The sequence below is a fragment of the Crotalus tigris genome, unplaced genomic scaffold, assembly GCF_016545835.1.
Source record: "Crotalus tigris isolate CLP2741 ecotype Arizona unplaced genomic scaffold, ASM1654583v1 scf7180000019189.1338056, whole genome shotgun sequence".
NCBI lineage: Eukaryota > Metazoa > Chordata > Lepidosauria > Squamata > Viperidae > Crotalus > Crotalus tigris.
This window is the reverse complement of record NW_024097425.1, coordinates 818,941-842,513: the sequence shown is the minus strand read 5'-3', so window position 1 is coordinate 842,513 and position 23,573 is coordinate 818,941. Positions and strand designations below refer to the sequence as shown.

The 23,573-nt window shown below is 40.4% G+C and overlaps 2 protein-coding genes across 2 annotated transcripts; both read right to left on the bottom strand.

Annotated features, from left to right (window-relative positions):
• Window positions 1–9,261: 9,261 nt before the first annotated feature.
• LOC120315964 (olfactory receptor 2T27-like) lies at window positions 9,262–12,826 on the bottom strand. The gene is made up of 2 exons (XM_039361047.1): window positions 12,550–12,826; window positions 9,262–10,365 (listed from the first exon to the last, which is right to left on the bottom strand). The coding sequence occupies exon 2, from the start codon at window positions 10,335–10,337 to the stop codon at window positions 9,396–9,398; it is 942 nt and encodes a 313-aa protein (XP_039216981.1). The 5' UTR covers window positions 10,338–10,365; window positions 12,550–12,826; the 3' UTR covers window positions 9,262–9,395.
• A 2,515-nt stretch (window positions 12,827–15,341) lies between these two features.
• On the bottom strand, window positions 15,342–18,955 carry LOC120315970 (olfactory receptor 2T10-like). Its single transcript, XM_039361059.1, has 2 exons — window positions 18,681–18,955; window positions 15,342–16,445 (listed from the first exon to the last, which is right to left on the bottom strand). Exon 2 carries the CDS (start codon window positions 16,415–16,417, stop codon window positions 15,497–15,499), a length of 921 nt encoding a protein of 306 aa, XP_039216993.1. The 5' UTR covers window positions 16,418–16,445; window positions 18,681–18,955; the 3' UTR covers window positions 15,342–15,496.
• Window positions 18,956–23,573: the final 4,618 nt, after the last annotated feature.

Sequence of the window (23,573 nt, the reverse complement as noted above, 5' to 3'; positions counted from 1 at the left end):
TATAGAATAAAATACAAAAATACAAAAGCAAATAATATGACACAGTGGGGAGGAAAAAGGGCGGGAAAGTGAGGGGGAGAAGGGAAAAAGAACATACTTCCTCTGTTGCAGTAGAAGGAAGCATTAACATTGAACCTCAACTTTTTACTTTTCCATAATATTATAAATTAGTCATTTGTATAACAACAAATGAATCTAATCAGTAAAACCCAACCCCCCCTTTTTAGTCATCACTTTTTGACACCTTGCTAAACACTGGTGGTACTTGAATATTGTCATGTCCTAAAAGTGATACAATCTGTGAAAAGGTTGAAAAGCCCTGGACTAGATGATCTCCAAGGTCCCTTCCATCATCATCATCATCATGATCATTACTGAATGGGCAACTTTAATTGAAACAATGTTAGCCATAAGGACTGCGTTAAAGGAACACATCAATTTCCTAGAGAGATACTGGCTTCTTTCTAGGATGTTTTTAGGCACAGATAAAATAGCATCTGGGAATTTGAATTAATGACTTTTTAAAGTTTATTCTATAATTTTGGTTCTCTGTTAATGAATTCAGGGTTTCAAAGTGATTCCTGATGTTCTCTGTGAAATATTGAGTCTATGCACAAAGTCAAAACATGGGAATCGACTGGCTTTCTTCTTTTTTTACCATGCCTTGGAACTTGCCCATGAGCAGTTTGTGATCTGTTCCCATCGTCAGCACCTGGCCATATCTTTGATGCTATAATGGAGCTCTTCAAAATCCTATGTGCAACATTATGGAAGCACAAGCAATAGAACACAGTCAAACTAGAATCTTGGGCTTTAAGAGAGCTAGTTTCAATAAACTTAGAGAGGGCATGGGAAGGATTCCATGGATGAGAATCCTTAAGGGGAAAACAATTCAAGAAGCCTGGGAAATTTTGAAAAGTGAGATAATAAAAGCCCAGTCTAGCACAATATCAACAAAGAAGAAAAACAACAGCTCTCAAAAGAAACCAGCATGGCTGCATAAAGAACTCTCTGATAAATTGAAAGATAAAAAGGACAAGTATAAAAAGTGGAAAGAGGGGCACATAACTAAGGCAGAATATCAGCAAATAGCCCGAGCCTGCAAAGATGAAGTGAGGAAAGCTAAGTCTCAGAATGAAATAAGGCTTGCGACCAAAGTCAAAAATAACAAAAAAGCTTCTTTCAACCTGTAAAAAAACAAGAAAAAGTGAAGGAAATGATTGGTCCATTAGTGGGGGAAAGTGGCAAGAAGGTGACAAGCAACAGGGAGAAATCAGAAGTATTTAATTCATTTTTTGCATCTGTCTTTACACAAAGGGAAAAAACAGTCGAACCTATCAAAAACAGTGCCATAAAAAACAGAATAGAAACACAAGTTAAAATAGGCAAGAAAATAGTAAGTGAATACCTGTCCAGCCTAGACAAGTTCAAATCACCAGGACCAGATGGATTACACCCCAAGGTTCTCAAGGAACTGGCAGATGTGATCTCAGAACCACTGAACTATATTTTTCAAAGATCCTGGAGCACTGGGGAACTACCAGAGGACTGGAAAAGAGCTGATGTAGTTCCCATCTTCAAAAAAGGGGGGAAAAATGGATCCAGGAAATTACAGACATATTAGCCTGACCTCAATACCTGAGACGATTCTGGAAAAGATAATCAAACAATGAATCAATGAACACCTAGAGGCAAACAAAGTCATTACTAAAAGCCAACATGGGTTTGTCAAAAACAGATCATGCCAGACAAATCTTATTGCATTCTTTGACCAAGTGACAAACTTAGTGGACCAGAGGAATGCTGTGGATATAATTTATTTGGACTTCAGTAAGTAGTCTTTGATAAAGTAGATCACAACTTTTCTAAGATAGAAAAATGTGGGTTAGACCAGGGCTTTTCAACCTTTTCACCCATTGTACCACTTTTAGGATATGGCAATATCTGAGTACCACCAGTTGTCTAGTAAGGTGTCAAAAACTTTACCCCCCAAAAAGGAAAAAAGTGATAAAGTACAGGTAGTCTTCAATTTACAACAGTTCACTTAATGACTGTTGGAAGTTACAATGGCATTGAAAAAAATGCCCTCCAAGCCACAGCCGAGCACGACACCTGCCAGCCCACCCAATGGCGCTCTTCCTCCTGTCCATGGTTTTCATTCTCATTTCTGTTGAGGATTGGTAGCGGAGGTGGGGTGGGGAGTGTTTGGTTTTTATTCCACCCGTTTGCTAGGTGGTTGCAGCAGGTTTTTGTCACTTCACATGACCCTGGGACACTGTGACCATCATAAATACGAATCAGTTGCCAAGCATCTGAATGTACATCACAAGACCCTGGAGATGCTGCAACATTCCAGCTGATTGATGCTTCTTCAGGACTCAGCAGAAGTGCCAGGATCAGCACCGAGCTCCAGATGGAGCCTGGCACTGATCCTGGTGCTTCCATTGACCCCTGACAACCTCGAAGAAGCACTGGTCAGTTGGAAAGTGGCACTGATCCTGGCACTTCTGCTGAGCCCTGACAGCCCTGCAGCTCCAGCCATCTCTCGCTCAGGCTTATGCGGTGCTGCCACACTGTACTCAGTGTGTGGTCCTCAATGAAACTGCATCTACATGGAGGGAAGTGTGTAGCAAGATACCCCAGGATTCTGTTCTAGGCCCGGTGCTCTTCAACATCTTCATCAACGATTTGGACAAGGGGATAGATGGGGAACTCATCAAATTTGCAGACGACACCAAGTTGGCAGGAATAGCCAACACTCCAGAAGACAGGCTTAAGATACAGGAGGATCTGGACAGACTTGAACACTGGGCTCTATGTAACAAAATGAAATTCAATGGTGAAAAAAGTAAGGCTCTACATTTAGGCAAGAAAAACCAAATGTACAGGAACAGTATAGGGGGTATCTTGCTCAATAGTAGTAACTGTGAGAGGGATCTTGGAGTCCTAGTAGACAATCACTTAAATATGAGCCAGCAGTGTGCTGCAGCTGCCAAAAAAGCCAACACAGTGCTAGGCTGAATTAACAGAGGATTAGAATCAAGATCACGTGAAGTGTTAATACCACTTTACAATGCCTTGGTAAGGCCACACTTGGAATACTGCATCCAGTTTTGGTCACCACGATATAAAAAAGATGTTGAGATTCTAGAAAGAGTACAGAGAAGAGCAGCAAAGAACGGTTGCTGGAATTGGGTATGTCTAGTTTAATGAAGAGAAGGACGAGGGGGGGGGACATGATAGCAGTGTTCCAATATCTCAGGGGCTGCCACAAAGAAGAGGGAGTCAAGCTATTCTCCAAAGTGCTGGAAGGCAGGACAAGAAGCAATGGATGGAAACTAACCAAGGAGAGAAGCAACCTAGAACTAAGGAGAAACTTCCTGACACTTAGAACAATTAATCAGTGGAACAACCTGCCTCCAGAAGCGGTGAATGCGACAACACTGGAAGTTTTTAAGAAGAGACTGGATAGCCATTTGTCTGAAATAGTATAGGGTTACCTGCCTAGGACGGGGGTTGGACTAGATGATCTCCAAGGTCCCTTCCAACTTTATTATTATGGATCATCGCACAGTCAGCCAGATGTTCAGACTGGATTTGGCATTTTGTTTACCTATCTAGTCCTTACCCAGGACCTGGGATAGGCAGATGTGGATGCTTGATGGTATTACAGATATCGTCGCATGATGGAAGCAGTTCCTAGTAAGGCTGCCTTTTGCAATTGACTAATGGCGAATTTGTCAATGCCAATTGTGTTCAAGTGGTGCTCCAGTTGTTTTGGGATTGCACCTAAGGAGCCTATTACTATTGGTACTACCCTTGCTTGCTTTTGCCACAGTCTTTCTATTTCTATTTGTAGGTCTTTGTATTTTGTTATCTTCTCCAGTTCTTTCTCTTCTATTCTGCTATCTCCAGGCACTGCCACGTCCACTATCCAGACTTTTTTGTCTTTCTTATCGACAATTGTTAAGTCTGGGGTGTTATGTTGCAGGTGTTTGTCTGTTTGAATTCTGAAGTCCCAGAGCAGTTTAATTTTATCATTTTCTATGACTTTCTCTATTTTATGATCCCACCAGTTTTTGCTTACAGGCAAATGATATTTTTTGCAGATCTTCCAATGCACCATTGTTGCTACTTTGTCATGCCGCTGCTTGTAATCTGTGCAATCTTCTTGCAACAGCTTACCAAGTGGTCCACTGTTTCTTCAGCTTCTTTGCATAGGCGGCACTTACTGTCTGTTGCTGTCTTCTCAATTTTGACTTTGTATGCATTGTCCTTAAGGCTTGGTCTTGTGCAGCCAGAATTAGTCCCTCGGTCTCTTTCTTCAATTTTCCTGCTCTTAGCCATTGCCAGGTTTTATTATTATCTGCTTTCCCAGCTATTTTTTTCATGTATTGGCCATGTAGTGCTTTGTCTTCCCATGCCTCTATTCTGTTCTTCATTTGGTCTTTCTTGTAGGCCAGTTTGGTCTCTCCAGTAGTTAGTAAGCCTTCCTGATATACTAATTTCAGTGCATCTTCATCATTGTTCTTCAGATATTCTTCCAAAGCCATTTTTTCTTCTTCAACCATCTGATGTACTTGTAGCATTCCACGCCCACCTATTTGCCTTGGTAGATAAAGTCTATCAATGTCACTGCGTGGATGAAGGGCATGATTCATTGTCATTATTTTTCTGGTCTGCCTATCCATTGCTTTTAGTTCTGCTTGAGTCCAGTCCACTATTCCAGCTGTGTACCTAATGACTGGGATTGCCCAGGTGTTGATTGCCTTTATGGTATTTCCTCCATTGAGTTTGGACTTTAAGATCTTCTTCACTCTCTTGATGTATTCACCTCTAATCTTTTTCTTGACTTCAGTGTGCTTGATGTTGTCAGCTTGAAGGATACCCAAGTATTTGTAGTACTCTTCCTCATCCAGACTCTTAATGTTATTTTCGTGAGGCATCTTGATTCCTTCAGTTTTCACTATTTTTCCTTGTTTGATAGTAAGTGTGGCACATTTGTCCAAGCCAAACTCCATTACAATATCTTGGCTATATATACGGACAGTGTTGAGCAGCGATTCTATTTCAGATGATGTTTTTCCATACAGCTTCAGATCATCCATGTAAAGGAGGTGGGATAGTCTGGCAGATGTTTTTGATGTTTGATAGCCATGTCCTGAGTTATTCAGTATTGTTGACAGAGGAAACAGTGCAATAACAAATAGTAATGGTGATAATGAATCTCCTTGAAATATTCCTCTCTTGATATTAACCTCTCCCAGCTCTCACCATTGATCTGCAACTGTGTCTTCCATTGTGCCATCGATCTTTGCACAAATTTTCTGATGTTTCTACTGACTCCTGTTATTTCTAGGCACTTTGATTATCCAATCATGTGGCAGAGAGTCAAATGCCTTTTTGTAGTCAATCCATGCCACATTCAGGTTGGTCTTCCTTCTCTTGCAGTTTTCCAAGATCATTTTGTCTATTAGGAGTTGATCTTTTGTTCCTCTGCTATTGGGGCGGTTTCTTTCTGCTCAGGTAGAAAGAGATTGTTTTCAACTAGATGCTGTTGTACTGCATCAGCTACCACACCAGTTAGTAATTTGAAAGTTGTTGGTAAACAGGTAATTGGCCTGTAGTTGCCTGGTGTTGCCCCTTTTGCTGGATTTTTCATTATTAGGTAGGCTTTCCCAGTTGTTAGCCACTTTTCAATTTCTCCTCCTTGTAGTATATTGTTGAACTGCTTGGCAATGAGTGGGTGTATAACAGTTAGATGTTTCAACCAAAACCCATGCAGTTCATCTTCACCTGGTGCTGACCAATTTTTGATTTTCTTTGCTCTTTTTTCTACCATTTTTGTTGTTATTACTAGTTCTTTCATTTCAACTTCTGTTTTATTTGCATCCACCTCTTTTAACCAAGCCGCATCCTTGTTGTATTTCTTTGGGTTATCCCATATCTGCTTCCAGAACTGCACTGTTTCTTCCTTGTCAGGTACTGACTGATTCCTTGCAGTTTCTCCATTGATGGATTGGTAGAAACGTTTCTGATTGGATTGAAATTGGAGGTTCTGCCTATAGTTTGCAATTCGAGCTTCATATCTACTGATTTTCCTGGCTATAGCTGTTATTTGTTGCTTTATTATTTCCAGTGCTTCCTTGATCTTCCTTGTTTCTAAGTGGTATTTCTTGATTAGGTATTCTTTGGTCTTCTTGTTCTTCAGCTTCTTTTCTTTCATCTGTTCTAGCTTGCTTGCATGTGATCTTAACTTGCTGATCTTATTTTCTAGTCTAACCTTCCATTTTTCTGGTGCACTGTTTGTTTGTTTTTCTTTTTGTTGATTTTGCATCCCAGGTATTCTGTTATAACTGCAGCTGTGCTGTACATTAGTTGGTTTGTTTCTTGCAGTGAATTGGTGCTTATACTTGCTATTGCAGTATTTGCATCTTTTAATGCTTGTGCTAGCTGTTTCTTTGGAACAAGCTTCAATGCAGGTAGCCTTATTCTGTTGTTTTTGTGCTGTTCTAGATGCTCAGTTATTCTTTGTTTCAATTCTTTTATTTCTTTAGTTAGAGGGTTTTGTTCTTCCTGAGGAAGAGGTGCCTGGTTTCCAAATGAGAACAGTTGTATATCTCTGCTGGATTCCTTCACTGCCAACTCCCCCTGGTTTGCCTCTACATTCTGAATTACTTCTGGTAAGGCTTTGATTTCTTTGCCCTGGGTAAACCTTTGCAGTTCGTCCAATTCTGTTTCTGTGAATACTTTATTTCGTGTTATAAATCGGCGTTGATCTGCTAGTCTCTGTTCTGTTATTTCTGATTCTGGATGTTGTTCTTTCCAGAACTGGTGCATTCGTTTTAGATATCCTCTTCTTGTTGGACTTGATCTGTAATAACAGATCATTATTTCTTTGTTTTCCATCACTGTGTATCTGCGACGGGTAAACACCTTTTCTTCCAGTAGTTCTGCAGCTGCTGGCCCTGGTTGCTCAGCCAACAGTCCTGAGTCCTGCAACCCATTTTTCACCAGATATTCAGGAACACCAATACCTAGTGCGGACCTTGTTAACCAGGGTGACATCCGAGCCGGTATGGCATTCTGCAATTTACGTCTCACCATATTTTTTATGGGAGAGACACTCTTTGTCTGACTCCTCTGATGAGACCTGTCCAGTATGATTGAACCTCTGGCATAACTCTCATCTTCCTCAGAGTACACAAGCCCCACAACCACGTCAAGGCAGTGTCTCACTGGGGGTATTATTATTATTATTGTTATTATTATTATTATTATTATTATTATTATTATTATTATTATTATTATTATTATTATTCTATATGATTGTTTGGGTAGTATCCCTGTATAAAGGTATCATTTTGGTTATTTGAAGAATGTGTTAGTTATAAAGCAATCATTGGAGGAGTAGAAATTGATAAGTGGATATCTGGCTTCATTTCAGTGTCCAACATCCTGCAATCTAACTTCATTTTCCTCTTTAATGTTTCCAACTTTGACATTCCCGTCTTCAATCACAAATAGCATATCTTATGTATACGTTCTGTCAATTTAAAAATTGAACTTAATCATAAAACATATCAACCCACTTTCAGTTATTTCAGCGAGCCAGGGATCAACATAAAAGATGACCTCAGATGTCCCTTCCATTTTTTTTGGCATACTAAGTTTGTTAATTCCCCTCCTTGAGAGAGATGGGTGGTCTAGAAAGATGAAATATAAACAAACAAATAAAAAGAGTTCAGCACAAAGAGCAAAATGTGTTACTTTTGAGGGTGCTTTCAATTAAAATCAGTGACGCATATTTGCATGTATGGAAGAAGTTGAAACTGGTAGAGGTGAGCAAGCTAGTGAGAAGATAGGCTTCACTCCAGAAGATAGGCTTCAGGTACAGAAGGATCTGGACAGACTTGAACACTGGGCACTAACTAACAAAATGAAATTCAATGGTGAAAAAAGCAAGGTTCTACATTTAGGCAAGAAAAACCAAATGCACAAGTACAGCATAGGTGGCACCATGCTCAATAGTAGTAACTGTGAGAGGGACCTCGGAGTCCTAGTAGACAATCACTTAAATATGAGCCAGCAGTGTGCTGCAGCTGCCAAAAAGGCCAACACAGTGCTAGGCTGCATTAACAGAGGGATAGAATCAAGATCACGTGAAGTATTAATACCACTCTTCAATGCCTTGGTAAGGCCACACTTGGAATACTGCATCCAGTTTTGGTCACCACGATGTAAAAAAGATGTTGAGACTCTAGAAAGAGTACAGAGAAGAGCAACAAAGATGATTAGGGGACTGGAGGCTAAAACATATAAGGAACGGTTGCTAGAATTGGGTATGTCTAGTTTAACGAAGAGAAGGACAAGGGGGGACATGATAGCAGTATTCCAATATCTCAGGGGCTGCCATAAAGAAGAGGGAATTAAGCTATTTTCCAAAGCACCTGAAGGCAGGACAAGAAGCAACGGGTGGAAACTAATCAAGGAGAGAAGCAACCTAGAACTAAGGAGAAACTTCCTGACAGTGAGAACAATTAATCAGTGGAACAGCCTGCCTCCAGAAGCAGTAAATGCTCCAACACTGGAAGTTTTTAAGAAGAGACTGGACAGCCATTTGTCCGAAATGGTGTAGGGTTTCCTGCCCGAGCAGGGGGTTGGACTAGATGACCTCCAAGGTCCCTTCCAACTTTACTATTATTATTATTATTATTATTATTAAGGTTGTGTGTGCGGTTCCATTGCAGGTCAACATCCATTCATGCTCTGGCCCCTCTATCTATGCACACCCATTGCTTCCTCAAACCTAATTCATAGTAGACTGCTGCTCATTTACTCCAAAGGGAAATAAGCAGGAAAAAGATATGGTCCATCTCTACTATAACACCTGGACTTCCACAGGTTGCTATCAAATCATCTCAAAAGTGTGTGATATAATAAAGATTGTTTTCTGGGAAAATATGCAAAATATGCAGTTTTGTATATACCATGCAAAAATTGAAGAGGGGATTTTTTTATTTCTCTCTTTCATTCCACTAGCTACTACCAATTAATAATAGTAAGCGAATGAGAGGAAAAGTAGGGTTGAAGGATCAGCAGATAGGAGAACGAGAATTCTGGAGAAAAGTGCATATGACTTGGAGACGTAGACAGATATGGGTTGGTTTACAAATTATCATTGTTCATTACCATGGTGATGGGAATAAATCTTTTTTAGAATGTAATTCGAGCCAAGGAGAGCTTGGTTGACTCAGAATGTCAGATTTTTACAACTTTATTACAATTTTCACAATAGAATTAAAATATGCTCAGGAAAAATGAATGTCTACCTTCATCAATACTTCCATCTGAATTTATCTCTATAGAACAACCTATAGTTAGTGCCAATAAAATCATTTACTCTGTTTGCATTTTCCAAATAATTTCTTGAGTGCGCATAAGACGTCTTGATTCCTCAGGCTGTATATGAAAGGATTCATGGTGGCAGGGACTATGGTAGTAAACACGGCATTAATCATAGACCTTTCAGCAGAATAAGAAGTCATATAGGTCAGAATGGCTGCTCCATAGAAGAAACCCACCACACAGAGATGGGACAGACAGGTTGTCAAGGCCTTGTGGCTCCTTTCTGAAGACTGTACCCTCAGAACCTGAAGGAGGATAGCAATGTAGGAGGAGGAGATGACTGAGAGGGGAAGGAGAAGGACCAGGAAACTTCCACCATAACTTATTCTTATAAAAATAGAATTATCTGAGCAAGAGAGTTGTAGAAGGGCTGGATAAACACATATATAATGCTTAATCACATTGGATTTGCAGTAGGGAAGGGGCAGGACATAAAGAGAGCAGGGCAGTGCCTGGAGACTAGACATAAACCAGGCCACCACTGACATCACATGAAGGATGCTTTTCCTCATGAGGATGGGATATTGCAAAGGTTTGCAGATGGCCACATACCTATCATAAGACATTGTAGCCAGGATGAAGCATTCTCCTCCTCCTAAAATCAAAGTTACAGTAATTTGAGCAATACATCTGTAGAGTGAAATTGTATATCTCTTGATTACAAAACTGACAAATGCTTGAGGAACAATGGAGACAATCTGGCAGAGGTCCAATAAAGCTAATTGTCTGAGAAAAAAGTACATGGGAGTGTCAAGAGTAGAGTCAGTACTGATTACAATGAGAAGGAGACAGTTTCCAATAATTGCAATAAAGAACATGAAACCAATAGCAACCAGAAAAATTGTGGGTGATTTTTGATATTGAAGTCCAAGTAGGAGAAATTCTTTCCACGATGAGGTATTCTTTTCCTCCATCCCTTTTTCATGCATCCAGGGCCACAACTTTATGGTCACAGCACTGTATAAGCAATAATATAGGCAGGTTTATACTTGAAGAACATGGAATATTAAATGATAGTAAACTAGAAGTTTGGAATAAATGAAAGTAAGCATTCAAGTCCCCTGTCATCTTTCCACTCTCTCCTCCTATATTTAGTGATTATTTGTAATCCTTGCTGTTCCCTTGAGTGCCTCCTGCCACTTTTTTTAACATCCATACTTCAAAGATCAATTCATTGGAACCAATTCACTACTTGGTTCATTAATCGAGAACACATTTCTCAATCTGAAATCCTGATTCTATTTCTCGTTTAATATTGCATTTTTTACAAACCATTTTTATAAACAGGTTGTGTGTGTTCCATTTCTTTGGGTATTATTCTTGCCATGACAATAGCTTAAAAAATGTAGAAGATGTCTTGCATCACATGGAGACATTGATAGAGGCAAATGGGCATAATCTGTGGCTATACTAAGGAAGAGCTTATCTTTCAATGTTGTACAGTTGCAAATTGTGAATAATTATATCACAGGATTGGAGATAAACAAATACACACAGAGAGATATACGTAAACATGCAGACATACAGTACATGCATGCATAGGGTGCAATGTAACCTCAATATCTCTGTGCTCACAGAACACCAATTGCATTGGAGATAAACAAACAAATTCACACGCGCGCACACGCACACACACACACACACACACACACAGACATATATGAACGCATATAGCACAAAGTAACTTTATTAATGTAACATCAGAACAAAATGTTTCTAAAGATGTTTTCTACACAAATTCTTCCCACTCTTGCCTTCCAAGCACAACATCCTAATGGACTTTATTTACTGTACACTAATTATAAAATTGTCTCAAAAAGTACTGTATTACAAATAATAATCAGAGAAAACTTGCATTTTCTAGTATATCAGTAAAGGAGAATATCTGAAGGTTGAAATGAGGAGTCCTCGGTGCTCTGAACTTGGTGGTTTTCTTGCAGACGTTTCATTACCCAATCTAGGTAACATCATCAGTGCTAGTGACTAGAAAACAACCAAGCTCAGAGAGCACCAAGGACTCCTCTAGCAGATTACACTTCCAATTTTGCTCATGTGGTTCGTACTCCAGTTCAACAGTAGAGATATGAGACTGTCAAGGTCTTATTGTGGGAGGAAAGCCCCATTTAAATAAGGAACTAAAACATTTGGAAATAGATGCAAGAAAGTGTCTTTTATTGGCATGAACAGCTACTGTGATCACTGAGCCCTTGCCATAGCAAAACAGAAAATTCCCAAGTCTGGGGACTTCTGGTGGAGAAATGGTGAGTTTGTGAACCTGATTAGAACAGGTGTCCTTGTTCTGCCAAAGTAGTGAGCTTGATGACTGCTTTGTCTCCCAGCACTGAGATCCACGGAAAACTGCTGACAAGGAGCAGCTGTCTGGACCATATGGGAGTGATCGCCTTTCCTCACTTTGTCTGGAGAAGTTTAGAGAAACCATGGTCAGCATCTCTGCTCTCTCAGAGACATGTTTAACTTGCCATTCCTCCACTAGAAGTCCTCAGCCTTTTCTATGCTGCTATGGCAAGGGTCTAGTGATCACTGTAGCAGTTTATGGCAATAAAAGACAGTTTCTTGCTCCTATTAAAAGGAAGGAAGAAAGAAAGAAAGAAAGAAAGAAAGAAAGAAAGAGAGAGAGAGAGAGAGAGGAGAGTGGGGAGGAAGGACAGGAGAGAAGGAAGGAAGGAAGGAAGGAAGGAAGGAAGAAAGAAAGAAAGAAGTAGGGGAGAGCAAGGAGGGAGGGAAGGAAAGAGAGAAGGAAGGAAGGACAAAGAAAGAGGGGGGGAGAAAACATTATTTTTCAATGTATATAAGATTCTATAACAGTGGTTCTCAACCTTTCTAATGCCGCAACCCCATAATACAGTTCCCCATGTTGTGGTGACCCCCAACCACTTATACATCACCGGGTGCCAGGGGCGTGGCCAAAGAAAAGGGGGGGAAATGGTGGACAGCCTTGTTTGGCGACCCTCATGAAATGGTCGTTCGACCCCAAATGGGGTCCCGACCCACAGGTTGAGAACCACTGTTCTATAAAAAGAGCCATATGGATCAACCCAACAATCCATCCAGCCCAGCATTCAGTGTCCCACTCAGGCCAGTCAGAAGCATGGACAGGAGAATAATGGCCCATTTCATTACCTTCCCTAGCAGCTGCTACTCAAGGTAGGCATTCCAGCTAGTCATCTGTGATTCCTGAAGCAACAAGCACTCATCTGTATCCACAATCCAGGAACAGCTCAGCCTCCCATGGATCTCTCCGGATGGAGATTACATCATTTCTTTTCACCTATGAGCTGGTGGGAGCATTAGTGCAAATGAGGACCTGGAGATGAAGGGGAAAGTCTTCAGATCATTTTCCCTAATGAAACTATTGTTTCAAAGCAAAAAATTTGCAACCATTTTTTTAATGCAGACAAGTTCCTACTCCTGAAACTAACACCTAAATAATTTCTAGCATTCATATGACTCAAGCATACTAGGATTTAAACTCTCTAAGGAGACCAAGTTAGTTTTTTCTTTAGAGAAATAGGCCTTGAGAATTAAATTATGATGCAATTAAAAAAATCACCTCTTTTTTATTTTAAATATCTTCCCATCTTGGCTTCATGTCAATTTTTGACAACTAAATAAATGCCTCTTCATATTTCTCTCTCTCTTAGAATAGTCCACCAGGGCTTTTATATCCTTATAATAACAGCTGAATTCCATTTATCTTGTTCATCCTTTGTTCTTCCTTTGGGAAGATTCTATCACACTTTCATAAAAACTCATCTTGCTCAGTTTAATAAGAACTAGCTTTTTTTTCTAGGCTAAGACACACACCCTTTTGTGGACCCTTTTGATTAATTTTGACTTTAGAAATGAATTATGTAAAGGGGGTCTATGTCCACTCTCTCTTCCCTATAGAAAGGGATAATGTGCAAAATATGCAAAGGTTGAAACCAAAGTTGACGTGGTGGTAGAATAAAAAAAAAAGATTAAGTTTGAATATAGGATGAATAAAGTCAAGGACTAGAAACAAAAAAAATCAACCTCAAAAAAATTGTCAAGAGCATTCAAGTGGGAGAGGCATGTGGGCTTTAGAGAAGCAAAATGTATGGAATCTGAGGACGGGGGCAAGCTAGAAGACCATAACCCAAATGGATATTCCAGAGAGAACTGAAAGACCAGATTAGCTATATGTGGTCAAATTAGGTGATTATCCCCTCCACAAAACACTATCCTGGGGATTTAGAAGGCCGAGGAATGCTGGGGATTGAACCACATACAAGATAACTTCTGGAGCCTCTTCCAATTCTGGATTTTTTTGGGGGGGGGGCAATATAAGTTTGATAATTCCACTCCTTGGAGGAGATAGGTGGTCTAAAAACATGAAATATAAATAAACAAACAAAGAAAGAAATATAGAATTCAGCACATAGAGCAAAATGTTTTATTTTTGAAAATGCTTTCATTTAATGAGGGGAAAAGGCAGAGGTTCATGAAAATCAGTGACACATATTTGCATGTATGGAAGAAGTTGGAATTGGTAAAGATGAGCAAGCTAGTAAGAAGGTTGTGTGTGGGGTTCCATTGCAGGTCAACATCCATTCATGCTCTAGCCCAGTGGTTTTCAACCTTTTTAATGCTGCGACCCCAACTGGTCGTAAGTCGAGGACTACCCAACCTGTCCGGGAACGCCGCGCATGCGTGGTACCGCCCCCTGTGCTGGTCGAGGCATAGCTGGCAAGGGGCAGCGACGGCACAGGGCGACCACCAGCTGGGCCACCAGCTGGCCCAGCCCAAGGGGGGTAAGGCACCCGCTGAGCACCACACACGCCAGCAACCCTCCCTGCGCCCGCCAGCCTCCCACCTCCCACCCTTGGCCCTCTTTTACTTACACTTTTAGTAGTTGCTCAGCAGGGAGGGGTGGAAACTTCTAGACAGCTCACCTTCGCTGCAGACAACTTGCAGCATCGTTTGCAGAATGGGACTTTTGGCGGGCTCAGCAGGGCAGAGACAGCCTGGACAATTCCTATTAACTTTTGAAAACCAATAGAATTAGACTCTATTCAAGAGAGTCTATTCTATTGGCTTTCAAAAGCCAATAGAATAAAAGGGAGTAGCACAGCTAAGGAAAAGGGGGAAAAAATGGCAGACTGCATTGTTTGGCGACCCCCGTGAAATGGTCATTCGACCCCAAATGGGGCCGCGACCCACAGGTTGAGAACCGCTGCTCTAGCCCCTCTATCTATGCATACCCATTGCTTGCTTAAACCTAATTCATAGTAGACTGCTGCTAATTTACTCCAAAGAGTAATACATATTTTCAAGAGAAAAACAATATGGTCCTTCTCTATTATAACCAACTGGACTTCCACAGGTTGCTATCAAATCATCTCAAAAGTGTGTGATATAGTAAATATTTCTGGGCAAATATGCAAGAGAATTATTTTCTGGGAAAATATACAAAATATGCAATTTTGCTTGCCCAAACATAATTCATAGTAGACTGCTGCTCATTTACTCCAAAGGGAAATAAGCAGAAAAAAGATATGGTCCATCTCTACTATAACACCTGGACTTCCACAGGTTACTATCAAATCATCTCAAAAGTGTGTGATATAATAAAGAACTGTTTTCTGGGCAAATATGCAAAATATGCAGTTTTGTATATACCATGCAAAAATTGAAGAGGGGATTTTTTTATTTCTCTCCTTCATTCCACTAGCTACTACCAATTAATAATAGTAAGCGAATGAGAGGAAAAGTAGGGTTGAAGGATCAGCAGATAGGAGAACGAGAATTCTGGAGAAAAGTGCATATGACTTGGAGACGTAGATGGATATGGATTGGTTTACAAATTATCATTGTTCATTACCAGGGTGATGGGAATACCATCTTTTTTAGAATGTAATTTGAGCCAAGGAGAGCTTGGTTGACTCAGAATGTCAGATTTTTACAACTTTATTACAATTTTCACAATAGAATTAAAATATGCTCAGGAAAAATGAATGTCTACCTTCATCAATACTTCCATCTGAATTTATCTCTGTAGAACAACCTATAGTTAGTGCCAATAAAATCATTTACTCTGTCTGCGTTTTCAAAATAATTTCTTGAGTGCGCATAAGACGTCTTGATTCCTCAGGCTGTATATGAAAGGATTCATGGTGGCAGGGACTATGGTAGTAAACACGGTATTAATCATAGACCTTTCAGCAGAATAAGAAGTCATATAGGTCAGAATGGCTGCTCCATAGAAGAAACCCACCACACAGAGATGGGACAGACAGGTTGTCAAGGCCTTGTGGCTCCTTTCTGAAGACTGTACCCTCAGAACCTGAAGGAGGATAGCAATGTAGGAGGAGGAGATGACTGAGAGGGGAAGGAGAAGGACCAGGAAACTTCCACCATAACTTATTCTTATAAAAATAGAATTATCTGAGCAAGAGAGTTGTAGAAGGGCTGGATAAACACATATATAATGCTTAATCACATTGGATTTGCAGTAGGGAAGGGGCAGGACATAAAGAGAGCAGGACAGTGCCTGGAGACAAGACCAAAACCAGGCCACCACTGACATCACATGAAGGATGCTTTTCCTCATGAGGATGGGATATTGCAAAGGTTTGCAGATGGCCACATACCTATCATAAGACATTGTAGCCAGGATGAGGCATTCTGCTCCTCCTAAAAGCAAAGTTACAGTAATTTGAACAACACATCCGTAGAGTGAAATTGTATACCTCTTGGTTTCATAACTGACAAATACTTGAGCAACAATGGGGACAATCTGGCAGAGATCCAATAAAGATAATTGTCTGAGAAAAAAGTACATGGGAGTGTCAAGAGTAGAGTCAGTGCTGATTACAATGAGAAGGAGACAGTTTCCAATAATTGCAATGAAGAACATGAAACCAACAGCAACCAGAAAAATTGTGGGTGATTTTTGATACTGAAGTCCAAGTAGGAGAAATTCTTTCCACGATGAGGTATTCTTTTCCTCCATCCCTTTTTCATGCATCCGGGGCCACAACTTTATGGTCACAGCACTGTATAAGCAATAATATAGGCAGGTTTATACTTGAAGAACATGGAATATTAAATGATAGTAAACTAGAAGTTTGGAATAAATGAAAGTAAGCATTCAAGTCCCCTGTCGTCTTTCCACTCTCTCCTCCTATATTCAGTGATTATTTGTAATCCTTGCTGTTCCCTTGAGTGCCTCCTGCCACTTTTTTTTACATCCATACTTCAAAGATCAATTCACTGGAACCAATTCACTACTTGCTTCATTAATCGAGAACACATTTCTTAATCTGAAATCCTGATTCTATCTCTGGTTTAACATTGCATTTTTTACAAACCATTTTTATAAACAGGTTGTGTGTGTTCCACTTCTTTGGGTATTATTCTTGCCATGACAATAGCTTAAAAAATGTAGAAGCTGTTTTGCATCACATGGAGACATCGATAGAGGCAAATGGGCATAATCCGTGGCTATACTAAGGAAGAGCTTATATTTCAGTGCTGTGCAGTTGCAAATTGTGCATAATTGCATCACAGGATGTGAAATAATCATCCCTTGAAACACTTTAAAAGAAGAAGCTCTTTGTAGGAATATTCTGTGTTTGTGGAATTAGCAAACTTTGCCTGCTCTTATATCGTTACACATGTTGTAGTGTGTGCTCAAAGAACATAGACCGAATTGGAGATAAACCAAGAAATACACAGACACAGATATATGTACACATGCAGACATACAGTACATGCATACATAGGGTGCAATGTAACTTCAATATTCCTGTGCTCACAGAACACCAGTTGCATTGGAGATAAACAAACAAATTCACACACATACATATATAGACATACATGAACGCATATAGCACAAAGTGACTTTTTAATGTAACATCAGAACAAAATGTTTCTAAAGATGTTTTCTACACAAATTCTTCCCACTCTTGCCTTCCAAGCACAACATCCTAACGGACTTTATTTACTGTACACTACCGTAATTATAAAATTGTCTCAAAAAGTACTGTATTACAAATAATAATCAGAGAAAACTTGCATTTTCTAGTATATCAGTAAAGGAGAATATCTGAGGGTTGAAATGAGGAGTCCTCGGTGCTCTCTGAACTTGGTGGTTTTCTTGCAGACGTTTCATTACCCAATCTAGGTAACATCATCAGTGCTAGTGACTAGAAAACAACCAAGCTCAGAGAGCACCAAGGATTCCTCTAGCAGATTACACTTCCAATTTTGCTTGTGGTTCGTACTCCTATTCAACAGTAGAGATATGAGACTGTCAAGGTCTTATTGTGGGGGGGGGGAATCCCCATTTAAATAAGGAACTAAAACATTTGGAAATAGATGCAAGAAGGTGTCTTTTATTGGCATGAACAGCTACTGTGATCACTGAGCCCTTGCCATAGCAAAACAGAAAAATTCCCAAGTCGGAGGACTTCTGGTGGAGAAATGGTGAGTTTGTGAACCTGATTAGAACAGGTGTCCTTGTTCTGCCAAAGTAGTGAGCTTGATGACTGCTTTGTCTCCCAGCACTGAGATCCACGGAAAACTGCTGACAAGGAGCAGCTGTCTGGACCATATGGGAGTGATCGCCTTTCCTCACTTTGTCTGGAGAAGTTTAGAGAAACCATGGTCAGCATCTCTGCTCTCTCAGAGACATGTTTAACTTGCCATTCCTCCACTAGAAGTCCTCAGCCATGGGATTTTTCTATGCGGCTATGGCAAGGGTCCAGTGATCACTGTAGCAGTTTATGCCAATAAAAGACACGTTCTTGCACCTATTAGGAAAGAAGGAAGGAAGGAAGGAAGGAAGGAAGGAAGGAAGGAAGGAAGGAAGGAAGGAAGGAAGGAAGGAAGGAAGGAGGAAGGAAGGAAGGAAGGAAGGAAGGAAGGAAGGAAGGAAGAAAGGAAGAAAGAAAGAAAGAAAGAAAGAGAGAGAGAGGAGAGTGGGGAGGAAGGACAGGAGAGAAGGAAGGAAGGAAGGAAGGAAGGAAGGAAGGAAGGAAGGAAGGAAGGAAGGAAGGAAGAAAGAAAGAAAGTAGGGGAGAGCAAGGAGGGAGGGAAGGACAGAGAGAAGGAAGGAAGGACAAAGAAAGAGAGGGGATGGAGGAAAGAAAACATTCTTTTTCAATGTATATAAGATTCTATAAAAAGAGCCATATGGATCAACTCAACAATCCATCCAGCCCAGCATTCAGTGTCCCACTCAGGCCAGTCAGAAGCATGGACAGGAGAGTAATGGCCCATTTCATTACCTTCCCTAGCAGCTGCTACTCAAGGTAGACATTCCAGCTAGTCATCTGTGATTCCTGAAGCAACAAGCACTCATCTGTATCACAATCCAGGAACAGCTCAGCCTCCCATGGATCTCTCCGGATGGAGATTACATCATCTCTTTTCACCTATGAGCTGGTTGGAGCATTAGTGCAAATGAGGACCTGGAGATGAAGGGGAAAGTCTTCAGATCATTTTCCCTAATGAAACTTTTGTTTCAAAGCAAAAAAATTGCAACCATTTTTTGAACGCAGACAAGTTCCTACTCCTGAAACTAACACCTAAATAATTTCTAGCATTCATATGACTCAGGCATACTAGGATTTAAACTCTCTAAGGAGACCAAGTTAGTTTTTCCTTTAGGGAAATAGGCCTTGAGAATTAAATTATGATGCAATTTAAAAAATCACCTCTTTTTTATTTTAAATATCTTACCAGCTTGGGTTCATGTGAATTCTTGACAACTAAAAAAATGCCTCTTCATATTTCTCTCTCTCTTAGAATAGTCCATCAGGGCTTATATATCCTTATAATAACAGCTGAATTCCATTTATCTTGTTCATCCTTTGTTCTTCCTTTGGGAAGATTCTATCACACTTTCATAAAAACTCATCTTGCTCAGTTTAATAAGAACTAGCTTTTTTTTTCTAAGCTAAGACACATCCCCTTTTGTGGATCCCTTTGGTTAATTTTGACTTTAGAAATGAATTATGTAAAGGGGGTCTATGTCCACTCTCTCTTCCCTATAGAAAGGGATAATGTGCAAAATATGCAAAGGTTGAAACCAAATTTGACATGGTGGTAGAATAAAAAAAAAAGATTAAGTTTGAAAATAGGATGAATAAAGTCAAGGACTAGAAGCAAAAAAAATCTCATTTTTTTTCTTACTATGGCTTTATAAAGTGGTAATAGTACTTCTCGTGATCTTGATTCTATGCTTTTGTTTATACAACTCAGGATTTCGTTAGCTTTTTTGGTTGCTGCTGTACCCTGCTAGCTCATAGTCAAGTGATCATCCAGTATGACTCCAAGGTCCCTCTCACAGCTACTGTTTTTGAGCCAGGTCTCAGCCAATTGTATTTGTGGCTTTGGTTTTTCCCACCTAAATATAAGACTTCGCTTTTCTCCACATTGAAACTCATTTTGTTGGATAGGGCCCATTGTTCAAATCTGTCAAGATCTTTTTGGATCCTGTGTTTGTCTTCTGGGGTGTATCAAAATCCAGGAACAGCTCAGCCTCCCATGAATCTCTCCGGATGGAGATTACATCATCTTTTTTCACCTATGAGCTGGTGGGACCATTAGTGCAAATGAGGACCTGGAGATGAAGGGAAAAGTCTTCAGACCATTTCCCCTAATCAAGCTATCATTCCAAAGCAAATAATTTGCAACTTTTTTTGTAATGCAAACATGTTCCCACTGCTGAAACTAACACCTACGTCATTTCTAGCATTCATATCACTCAGACATGCCAGTGTTGTGTCCTGGGCCTGATGAGGAAACTCAGCAGGTCCAGAATTGTTGCAAATGGTCCCAGGCATTCTAAAAGCTGCCCAGAATCAGACAGAGCGGCGCCAGCCTTCTGTGCATGTGCAAGGCGCGAAGAAAGAAGAGATCTTATTGATTCACTCTGTCCGGGTTTCAAACCCTATAAAAGGCCTGTGTGCCTTTTGCTTTTTGCTGGGAGTTGGAGTAAGAGAATAAAGCATTGATTAGTCGTCACCATATGTCTTCGTCATATGCACGTGAACGGAAAACTCAACACTGACGACGAAGGTGGGATCCTTTGCAAGCTGAAGAAAAAAAAGTTTTAAGGACTCACCCAGGAAGTCCTGAAGAGGGGAAGACAGCATCTGAATCAGCATCCCAGCCTGCCAGTATAGCGTCGCTGGAGGTTGAGCTCAGCTAAAAGACCCTTTCCACCAATAGAGGTTTGCAGAGGAGCGAGTGGCAAAGATTGGCCGCTTATCTGATTTTGATATCTCATACCCTGAGAGATGGACTTCATACGTAGCACGGGTTGAAAATTACTTCAGAGTAAATCAGATAAGAGAAGTCGGCCTGAAGGCAGCAACTCTTTTGTGTGCTTGTGGACAAGAAGCTTTTGACATCGCAGAGAATCTGGTGGCCCCTGCACCTCTGGAGTCAGTAACATATGCTGACTTAAAGAAAATGTTGAAGGAACACTTCCAGCCGAAATTATCTGTCATTGCTTGGAGGCACGTATTCGAGCAGAGAGACCAGAGGCTGGGTGAATCTGCTGTGGACTTTATTGCGGCCTTAAGGCAAGCAGCCAGACTTTGTGTCCTGAGCCTGATGAGGAAACTCAGAAGGCCCAGAATTGTTGCAAATGGTCCCGGGCATTCTAAAAGCTGCCTGGGACCAGACAGAGCGGCACTAGCCTTGTGCGCATGTGCAAGGCATGAAGAAAGAAGAAATCTTATTGGTTCATTCTGTCTGGGTTTCAAGCCCTATAAAAGGCCTGCGTGCCTTTTGCTTTTTGCTGGGAGTTGGAGTAAGAGAATAAAGCATTGATTAGTTGTCACCATGTGTCTTTATCATTCGCACGCAAACAGAAAACTCAACAGCCAGGATTTAAACTCTCCAAGAAGATAGACTTAGTTTTTCCTTTAGGGACATAGGTCTTGAGAATTTAATTATGGTGCAATTCAAAAATTGCCTCTTCTCATATTTTAAATATCTTCCCAACTTGAGTTCATGTGAATTTCTGAATAACAACAACAACAACAACAACAACTTTATTATGGTCATAGACCAGCAATAGACATCACATTTTACAATATATTAAAAAAAAGTACTGACATTAATAGTAAATACTAACATCTCTGTTAAGAAAATACATGTTCTTTGAATGTTAGGGTAACTCCCTAGTTTACATGAGTGAAAAGCCGATAAGTATGTGAGTAAATATAATGTTCCAAAAATTATTAGAGATATCTCCAAAAAATTGGCACAAGTTGACGGCTCTGGTTTCTCTTCAGATCATATAAATCTTTTGCCTGACAATTGAAGGAAATGCATCTTCATATTTTTCTATCTCCTGGAATAGCCCACCAGGGCTTACATATCCTTATAGTAACACCTGAATTCCATTTGTCTTGTTCATCCATGTTCTTCCAATAGGAAGATTCTAACATACTTTCATAAAAATTCATCCTGCTCAATTTAATAAGAACTAGCCTTTCCCCCGCTACGCTAAGGCATTCATGCCCCCCCATACCCCATACTGGAGCCTTTTGACTAAATTTGACTTTGGAAAGAAATTATGTAAAAGGGGTCCATGTCCACTCTATAAAAAGCATGGGACCAAATTTTGGGGTAGTGGTAGAATCCAGAAAAAGAAAGATTAAGTTTGAAAATAGAATGAATAAAGTCAAGGACTGCAAGGGAAAAGAATCTTTAAGAAAAATTCCCAGAGCATCCAGGTAGGAGAGGCATGTGGGTTTCAGGGAAGCAAAATGTAGGAAATTTGTAGATGGGGGCAAGCAAAAAGGCCGTAACCCAAATGCATCTTCCCAGAGAGAACTGAAAGACTGGATTAGCTATATCTGGTCAAATTAGGCAATTATCTCCTCAAAAGAACACTGTCTCAAACGACATTTGTCAGCTCAGTCATAAAAAGATTTAGAAGGCCAAGGAATGCTTGGAAAAGATCCTGGGAAAGAACCAGGACTCAGGGAGTGTGGTGGTTCACATGGTTAGGATGCTGGGCTGATGATCAAGGTTCGTGTTCAAGACTTGGTTGATGCTGTGGGATGAGGTGAGATTCTGTCACATGCTCCAGCTCCTGCCAACCCACCAGTGCAAAAGCGGGTGACCATACCCATCTAACTATTTTGTGGACAACTTAACAGGGATATGCTGAGCATTCCCAGGCAGTGGTGATGTTACTGTTCTGTTTTCTGCGTGGTTCAGCATTGAAGAGGCAGCAATAGAAATAAGTACTTCTTTATTGAAGGTCAAAACAGAAACTAACAAGCATTGCTCCACCCCTATTTATACATTCAGCTTTGGGCGGCGTCAGCCAATGGAAGCACGGTATTCTCCCGCTCAAATGCACACTAATTGGTCTTGTAGATAGCAAGTTTGGCTGGTAGGCCACGTGGTCTGCACAGCTCTCAATAACCTGTTTCATAAATTCAACTCAATACATTACAGTTACCATTCAATCCTTTCAACCCAGAAACGCTTCAGTGGTCCCGACATGAATATCGTGGTAGCAGAACTCTAGGAAAGCAAAAGAAATCAATTCCCCAGAAAGAAACCATATTCATGGAATCCTATCTCTTTACCTTTCAAATGTACGTTGTTTTTGTAGTCCTGCCCATCATCCCATAGTTACACCTTAATGGCCTCACTGACCTCACTAAGCACCAGAGTGGATGGCTGCATTAAATCTAATAAATAACAACAATGTGCTACATTCAGTGAAATATCTAGATGCTATATCCAATCACCTGTATATTCTATTTCGGCTGTCATGATTGCATTGTGTCTAGCATGTGATTTCTCTGACACTGTATGCCATATGCTAAATAAATAAATGTATATTCTAACGTGTAATGAAGGATTGTAATCACATCCCTCTTTAGGCTTGTCTTTGCCTCCACCACTATCAATAAACCAACTGGTGCAATGAGTCTGTAAGGTGGGAAAGATCAGGGCCACATGTCACATTACAATTAAACTGGTTTTTTGCTCATGCCTATGCACAGGAATCTCGTCAATTAATGTCAACATTAGTTTGCCACTAATGGAATTAGTGCCAAAGGCTTAATAGAATTCCTGAAGGGTTGGATTTAGACCACTTGTGGGAACATAATGACTCAAGTCTGATTCCTCTTTTGGCTCCA

Bases quoted from the DNA above. Each gene is read 5' to 3' on its own strand.
- LOC120315970 (XM_039361059.1), bottom strand. From the start codon at position 16,417: ATGCATGAAAAAGGGATGGAGGAAAAGAATACCTCATCGTGGAAAGAA.
- LOC120315964 (XM_039361047.1), bottom strand. From the start codon at position 10,337: ATGCATGAAAAAGGGATGGAGGAAAAGAATACCTCATCGTGGAAAGAA.